At 39.8% G+C, this 9,126-nt stretch overlaps 1 protein-coding gene across 1 annotated transcript in view; it reads left to right on the forward strand.

The window, feature by feature from the left end:
• ldlrad3 (low density lipoprotein receptor class A domain containing 3) overlaps nt 1-8,639 on the forward strand; it is a 95,124-nt gene extending 86,485 nt beyond the window's left edge. Inside the window, exons 5-6 of the mRNA XM_079248254.1 lie at nt 6,302-6,704; nt 6,918-8,639. Of these exons, the coding sequence (XP_079104380.1) occupies nt 6,302-6,704; nt 6,918-7,122 (608 nt within the window). The 3' untranslated portion in view covers nt 7,123-8,639. The remainder of the gene's footprint in view (nt 1-6,301; nt 6,705-6,917) is intronic.
• Nucleotides 8,640-9,126: the final 487 nt, after the last annotated feature.

A 9,126-nucleotide genomic window follows, 5' to 3' on the forward strand; every position in this document is an offset into this window, starting at 1 on the left:
TGTATATATATATATATATTATATATTATATATATATATTATATATATATATATATATATATATATATATATATATTACATATATATATATATATATATATATGTGTATATGTGTGTGTATAATAATAATATGTATAATAATTGTATATAATACAATATACTAATAATAGCATCTATACAGTTAGATCATTTGTCTTTTTTTGTCGGATAATACCCCACTCAGTCAAGCTTATTCCCTCACAATACTGGTATTTTTTGACCCTTTGGCTGTGAGAGTCTGTGTGTCTGCATGGCTCCACATGCAGGAGAATTGCCAGGTATTGAAAAACCTGACTGAGTCATCACAAAGATGGCTGTGCTTTCATTGTTCCTTTTATTCCGCAGAAAGAAAAAAGAAGCATTTCTCAGCACACAGATATGCAGCCTGAAAGGAGTGTGTTTGCAGATACTGGACACAGCATACAGCAGGGCTGGGTCTTTTTAAGTTTCAGGACAACGTGTGCACATAATACTTTAACTGACACTGTACTTATGCTTATCTTTCCTCCCTCTCCCTTAAGACATGTCTGTTTTCTCTCTCTCTCTCTTTCCATCCTCTTACACAGGTTATGTTGTGTGTGACCGCTGTATGCCCATATAATTCCTCTTTCTCACACCGGGGTAATAAAAAATGATCCAGGTGGTAGATAGTGAAATGCAAAACAGAAAGAAGTAAACTACTGCAGGAAGAAGCTAGCTAAAACTGAAAGTACCTGATAAAGAGGGGAAGGATTTGGAGACAGATTTGATCTTTTTTTTGTTTGTTTGTTTGTTTGTTTTTGCCCCGTTGATAAGAATTCTGGTGAGAATTTAATCCACGTTGAGTGCAGTTACTGTATATCAATAAGGCAAGGTGGATGTCATCCCTATGACTGTAATTTACTGACACGAGGAGAGCTCAGAGAAAGAAGGAAACCAAAGCTGAAATAAAATGCACTGGGAGAGGTGGAGTGGGTGTGTGAGGGGAGGATTGGGAGGAGGATGAGATGGAGAGAAATGTGAGGAGAAGGCACTCTGATGTAATTAAAGGGGCCTATTTGAAAGGCTGCATCCTGCTCCTCTCCCCAAGCCCATATGTGGAAGGTTTATGAGTTTATGAATACAGTATGGAGGTGTATGTGAGAGGTGCCAGAGCCACTGAGGGAGATGCAGAAAGGTTATTAATGTGGAATGCAAGTGCATCTGTGCAACCCCATTTAAACATGCACTAGGAGTGCAAGAATCTGTATATTTAAACTGTTTATCTGTCATATTTCACCTCTTCTATTACTTTGGGATAAATATTTTTCCAATAACTCATCATGTACTTATACCTTCAGCTTTATATTTCAGCTCTTAACTGTATAAACTTGCTCAATGTGTATTTATCATCTGCCAGCTGCAGAACTTCTCCTGGTTTTATGTTCTCCTGGTAGGACATGGCTGATGTATTTCTGACTGAAGGCAAGCCATGCTGAACGGCTTTTATAACGGGAGTGTGTAGGATGCCACACACAGCTGCTATCAGGGTAAATTAGGAAATTTCTTCACCTTGGATTTTGTCAGTTCGCTGAAAGACATACCTGTCCAAATTCAGTCCTTGGGTCAACATAGTCCAGTTAAGTTCAGAGTGTCTGAAATTACAAAAGCTTATTTTAGTTACTAAAATGTTGTCATAGACACTCAGTTGTAGCATAGGCCTGACTGACATGTTTCAATGGTAACCTTCCTTCTTCCTCAGAGGTGTAAATGGATGGTGCATGATGTGTGTAAATCAGTTGATGTACAGGGAAGCACCTAAAACCTGCAAAACCGCAACCCTCAAGCAGCAGAGCTGGACGTTGCCGCTGTAGGATCGCAAATTCAGTTTGCCCCAAGACTTTCGTCTCAAGTGTGACGAGACACAGGAAGTTGTCAAAACTTTGATGTTCAGCTTTGATCATTTTTATTAAATGAATTAACAGGCAAGTAAAATAGTCAAAAATGCTGTTCCTACATACTTCAGCTCAAACATCAGAAGCAGAAATGGGAAAGATAGAAGGATCTCTAAAAGTGAAGAAAATACTTTCCCAGTTTGGGATGTACATGCAGAAGCAGAATTTATTTCGGAACAACACGAGTATCTGAAGGTGTCAAAGCCTGCTTTTATTCAGAGCTGAGTGCACTGCTTTGTGTATGTTCATATACCTCAAACACACCAATCCGAGATGGTGATGTGTGGCATTCATTCTCTGCAGAAAGGGAACTCGCAGGTAGTTTGTATGTTTGAATGGAGTGTTGTTATGAATAGGTTTGACTTGTAAATGTTTCTGAAGACTAATGGAGTGTGATGTGAGTTTTCAGTTAAGGACACTGAAGCGTGGTTTAAGGAAAAATGTACTTTTCTGAGGATGATACTTTGCAAAGGTCAAGTTTGCATCTAACAGAATGATTTTTTACAAACTAACCGAGGTACAAACTGAGTGCTGAGGATCTGACAGAAGCAGAAACAGCTACTGAGATACAGGCCAACACACAAGTATAAAAAAAAATAAATTAAAACCGTCGTCGTGATAAAATTGTTGGGAAACACTTGACTTCTGTAACATTACAACTTTTTTTCAACATCAGCATAAACTTTCATTTTGTGAGAGCTTCTCTCCTGCATTTGCATTTAATGTGCCCACCTGCCTCTGCCGGCAAAAAATGTGGCGTAACACCGAACCCAAACTGAATCTCACACACGGCCGGGGGGGGGGGCAGAAACATACAAGACCGTTCTCTCCTGACAGAAATAGATGCTGCTTCAGCCTCCCTCCCTTTTTTCTTCTGTCTTTTCATCTCCTGTGTGATTTGCAGCAGCCTTTCAGGACTCCATCAGGAATGTTCTGCAGACGCTCCCATTGTTCATGTTAAAGCACTGCTTTCTTTTCAATGTGTCTTTTTTTTTTCTTTTACTGCTCCCAGAGGACTGCAGTGAAACCTGATAGGCTGCGTAGGTTGGCAGTCGGAGGATCTCTTATGTTGGACTTTTCTTTCTTTTTTTTTTTTACAAGGTAATTATGGAAATAACTCCTCTTTGTTTTTGTATTTCTCTGCTGAGAGTTCAATCCATAATTAATTGGTAGCGTGAAGGACTGGGCAATTTTAAATCACAAGGGAGGGGTCGTGGGGGGAGCTTGTTTTTTCGGCTGGTGACTGGTAGGGGCAGCAGGCGGGTGGAGCATCTGAATTAAATTAGATTTAATTAAGGCAAGGCATGGGGCCCCTGACTACACACTGGTAAATAAATAAGCTGTATGCCAGGCTGCTTGTTGTTTAGAATTCAACACTATGAGCGAACACAGACACAAACACGCACACACACACACACGCTGCAGGAGCTCCCCCAGGCCTTCAAGGTCAGGTAGACAGGGGAAGCAAACAGCATGGTGTCAAGAAGAAAAAACAGAACAAGTTTTTATTGAAAGAACTCTGAAGATGGCTGTTTTTATCATACACAGAAACATCTTTTAAAATGGGGTTTTGGCATGTTTTTATAACAGTTTAATACATATCAGATATCAAATCAAGCTTTATGCATAAAGCACTTCATGAATAACAGCAGCACAAAGTACTTGACATAATAAAAACGACTATTTTTGCACATTAAAACCACAAGGAGTCACACATCCAAGTTCATCACAAGCCATAAACTTAATCATACCCTTTCACTCTAAAACACACAAACTTAACAGGCATAGAGACCCCAACGCCCATTAGGGGTGGGAAAAATTGCACATTGGGATTTTTTGCTTCACAATTTTAAAATCAATTTTTTCGTTAAAAAATTTATTATTTTTTTTCAAATAAATAAAGTTCTTGTCATTTTCTTGTTTTTATTGATCTTTTTACTTGCCACTGTGTTGTTTTTTCCTCATTGAAATCAAGAAAAATTACGAGCAAAAAAAGTTTTATACATTTTTTTTGTTTTTTATCTACAAAAATCAGCAATATCGAAGAATTGTGAGAATCGCAGTTTAAATCGAATCAACACCCAAAGATCTGAATCGAATCGAATCGGGACAAAAGCGTATCGTCACAGCCCTACCCCCCATACCTCAACCCCACAAGAACAACAACAGTACAGTTAGGACTGATGATCAGGTGAGAAAGCAATAACTGAGGGGTCCATCCACATCAATAACTACCCTGCCTATGACCAAAGAGGTCATCACCATGGGAACCAGCCATATCAGGGCTGCATGTATTAACTTAGCCTGAAGACTACAAACAAGCGATTTCAGGACTCTCCACCATCAACAGCAACAGCCATGCTTCAGAAAGTCCTTGTACTTAACTAAGAGATAGTCACTTCACAATACATGCAGTAGCAGCAGTCCTACTCCGAGCCCCTCCTGGATGACCAAGCTTCTCATCCTTTCCCACAGGGAGAGCTAAAACACTTCCTGCCTACCCTCAGCTCGTGCTCGTGTGTGAGCGTAGGATCAAAGATCAACAATAAATTGAGAGTTGGCATTTTTACTCAGCTGCTTCTTCACCACAACAGACCGATGCAGGAGTCCAACATCGATGTCTTCTAAACTTGTCTTGAAAGTAAAAATATGGACCAGAAAAGAGGTTTGGCGTTTTATTGAGTGGACATGTAAAAAAAAAAAGCAAAGGCAATTATACAAAGCCTGGTAAAAGACTGTGATGTAAAAAAATAAAAATGGCCAAATATGAATCAAAATTAGATTTAATTTATCAACAAATCAGTTGTGTGGTTAGATTACAGAGAAAAGTCCCAAAAAGCCAAAGTCTGGGAAATTATTTAGCTTTTAAAACTACAGATGTTCTCTTCACCTCCCAAACTCTGCTGAGGTGTTAAAAGACAATATGATTCCATTAAATCCACCTGTGCCAATTCCTGGAAGCATTTTTACAAACATTAAAATTTAAATTTTGCATTTAATCAAGAAGGAAAAAGTTTCAACCTCCTGAATAAGATTTGGTTTAATCTTCTGCTTGTTTCTCCGAGGCTCTGCTTGTAAAAGTGGTTGAGGGATGTCTGCGCTTGGCAAAACACCATATCCCCCTCCAGCCTCTAAGTCTATAAGCCTGGAATACTCCAAAAATGGCTTCTCTGCTTTGCTGTTTCTTCAGATATAATCCTGACAGATGGAAGCATTTTCAGTCTATTGATTCAACCCTGAGATATCGGGTAATGGTCATTTCCCGGCAAGCTTTCCGAATAATGTCCTCAACCGTCTGCCTGATGACTATCGGACATAGACAGGTGAAATTTTCAGGACATCGGGTATTAATGCACAGGATCTTTTACTCAGCAACATGGAAAACCTGGAATACAGAACACAGAAAGTATTCCCTTGAGTGTTTTAAGTTCTTTTATGAGGCACACAGACGTTTGATGTTCACAGTCCCTAGAGGCGTAAATGTAATTTGAACTGAAACTGCAACAGTAAAATACTTTTATGTAGCTCGTTCGTCATTAGCACATTCTTTCTCCAGTTCAGTAATAAATAGGATCCCTTCCTTTCTCTCTTCCTCTCCACTTAATACAACAGTGTTGTCAGCTGATAAGCCCAAACACCATTTACATGAGTCTATCCTGAGTGCCTGATTGAAATTCTCTCACTGTAATATCAGTCAGCAGAAATGTTTAAGTACTTTTCCGTCATCCTATCTGGAATAACAAGCTGCAGTGCTCTCTGGCATTACAGGCGTCCTTTTCCTCACTTCAGGCATTAAGTTGGCTTGCTTAGCGTTTGTCACTGCGAGCTCGAGCTCTCATCGTGAGCGCTAAGTTCCCTGGACTTCCAGAATCCTTTTTTCGCTGTGACAAACATAGTAATGTGTGACAGCTCCTGGTGCTGTTTTGCCTTCTTTCAAAGCAACAAGAGGCATATTTTATCTTGGCATGGTGTAAGCTGTTTTACCTTTAGCCTCTTTAAACCCCCCCCCCCTTTATTGTAAAAAGTTATGTCACTTCTCTTTCCAATCAGAGCTCAGAAGTTGTTTCTGTTGTCCTTCTAATCTCTTGGAGCTCTTATGGAGAGTCTGGCTACTGCCATGCTTGTTATGAACCCTTCTTATCTCAAAGAGAGGCTGCTGTTATTGAATCACACAGAATACACTTTAAAATGACCCGAAAACAATTTACAGATTGAAATTCACGCTACTCTCCTTCACCTCATTCTGCACTGTTCCTCCCTTCCTCACTGTTGGTCCTTCGCCTCTCCTCGTCCTCCAGCTACATGATCCATCCTCAATTTGCCCTTCATCTGCCTCCTCTCTCACACAGAAGCTCCTGGCCAGGACTTTGTGACACTCGACTATCGTCTTCGCTACTACCCGAGCATCACCTACGCGGTCATCGGCAGCGCCGTCATCTTCGTCCTGGTGGTGGCCTTACTGGCATTGGTGCTCCATCACCAGAGGAAACGGAGCATCCTGTTGCCCAGAGGTGTAAGAGGAAGCTCCCACCACCACCATCACCACCAGCCCCTCCTGCTGTCCCGTTTGGTCATACTGGACCGGGGACACGTACATGCCAGAAGTCCAGGTCTGTCCCCCAGCTCCCCCACTGCAGCAGACCAGTACAACTCTACCCCTCAGGCACTGCAGCTCTTATCTGGGACCATTTATCCCTCCACATTGTCCATGGAATCACCTCCATCATACTCGGAAGCTGTTCTGGACGTCAGGTGAAAGATTTACTGATTCCTCCACATGGACATTCCTTATCTTTGCTTTGTAGCAGTTTGTTGACAATAAGAGGAAGCAAAGACAGTCGTAAAGTTTTTCTCAAGTAGCTTACTCAGCTGCGTGACTGTCTTTGCTTCCTCTTGGTTTAATTAAAAAATATAATCAGTTTGTAGCATCTTGTGACTAAACATTTTGCTTTGCTTGTGTTTTAGCAGGCCTCCCTGGTTCGATCTGCCGCCTCCTCCTTATCTCCCAGATGTGGAACTTCCTTCAGAAGGCGAGCTTCCTCAATATGACAGTCCACAGGACCCATTGAACCCCCCCACACCTCGTCCCTCTACACCTCCCACATCCAGAACTGTGGCCTCGGACACGCAGCGGAGTTTTAGGCCCACAGAGGAGTCAGAGCAGCTGTAGCTGCTGTCTTGCAGGCTGATAACACTTTGGACTGAGAGCTACGTATCAGGCTGCTGGTCTGCGTAAGACTACAGGACAGTCAAAGACCTGGTTGAGGAGATCCAACAAGCAGTGAAAGACTTGACACGGTCCTCAACTGGCTGCCTAGACATCAGCTTACTGAAGCACCAGACAGAGCCCAGCTCCTCCTGGTAGGCTCAGCTTATGTGATGGCGCCCCCTGCTGGTATGATGGCTGCATTACACCATCATTAGTTACACCATCAGTTAAATTGGTGTTTGTTTTACTCAGTTGATTTGCGGCCCTGTTTGAAAAAACAGCATGTGTAAAACCTATCAGTGAGCACAAGCTGCATCTCCAGAGGAGAAGGTGGTAATTATCCAATATTATATTTAATAGCTTCTTCTAACCTTGACTGAAGTGATATTTTTGTGTGTTTGTGGAACACTATAGCAGCACTTGAAGAGTGTAAGTCATTCAGTATTTTCTAATAGTCCCAAACTTGCTTTTCTTCTTACATTCTTACTAAATTTTCCATAAATCATTTCTATCTTATCTTGTTTTAAGTGGAAAAACCCCAAATACCAGATCAAATCCAAACTTGAGTTACTGTTAAATATTTCTAAGGAACATACCGAAAAACATAAAGAGAAGACCCTTTAATTTTTTCCTTATACTGTTGACTGTTAAAGTGAAAATGAACATATGATCATGTGAGTCAAACTAAATACTCAGTATTTTTAATAATTGGATTTCAAAAAACAAATAATGAGGCTGTTTCTGTTATTCAGTGTGTTTCCTGCATCACACCTGATAACGACCAGTGAGATTATCAGAAACTGTGTTGGGTAAAAGTTTAATCATTCCTTTAAACCAGCATCTGTTGGCTAAAAATCACTTTTTTGTTATATTTATGAAGACCAAAACTTCATTTTGGAAAAAACAAAAAAGAGCAGATGGAAAAGACGTCTTGTTCTGTGTTCGTGTGTTTGTGTCAAATGTAACTGGGCTCACATATTCTCTCCTAAAGCACAGAGAACAGCAGCTTAAAGTACATAGTCAACATTAGTTTTGTTTTTCACAGTTAAAAACAGCAGCGTTTCATTCAGAAAAATCTCCCTTAGTAGTTTTAGACTGACAACATGCATATCTGTGTTCTGTTGCTGTATGTTTAGTAACAGAACACAGTCTGGTATGTTTATGGTATATTTAGCACTGTACATAAGACTTAGACAGGCAAACAGTCTATTTAAAGTAGAACATGTAAAGAGAAATGAATGTGTAAGAATAAGATGTAGTTGTGATTTGCATCTTAGTTTTTGTTGTTTTGTTTTCTGGAGAAAACAAAAAAAAAATACTAATAGTCCTAATCAAACCAAAGAAAGTCATAATTAACCCTTTCTCAAGATTTTACCTTCCAAAGGAAAATTTATCTGGACCTTCATGTTACAAACTTGGAACTGTTGGAGTTTTAACAAATGTCGTGCTTTTTGCAGTAAAACTGGAAAATTTCTCAGGACAACATTACACCAGTGTTGACATCTTGGTTTTGATTTGATAAACAATCAGTGTGGTTTTTTTTCCCTTAACTTGTTTTCTCATATATGTGAAGTTGTCCATGATCATATTTCTATTCCCTGTATTGTGTACATATGAAGTGATATAAAGTTCTGACTTAGATGTTGTGTGTATTACTTCTCCTGTAGACCTGGTAAGACATTTTATCCCCATTTTATGTTTTGCCAAGGTATATTTATTGCAAAGCCTGAAAGTCTGTGGCCCAGGCAGATAAACTAAACTTAGTACAAAAAGAAAGGAAATGTATTTTTAGTTGCTTAATTTCCTCTTTTAATAATACCATTTGGCATTGAGTTTTATATGATTGGAAAGGTTGTTTAGTCACCTTTACAATGAGGTGTAACATGTGTGAATTATTCCTCTGTGGAAACAAAGCTAAATGCGTCGGCAATGTAACCAAAAATATGCTAAAATCCCCTGGAATAT

This window comes from Telmatherina bonti, assembly GCF_933228915.1.
Source record: "Telmatherina bonti genome assembly, chromosome: 2".
NCBI lineage: Eukaryota > Metazoa > Chordata > Actinopteri > Atheriniformes > Telmatherinidae > Telmatherina > Telmatherina bonti.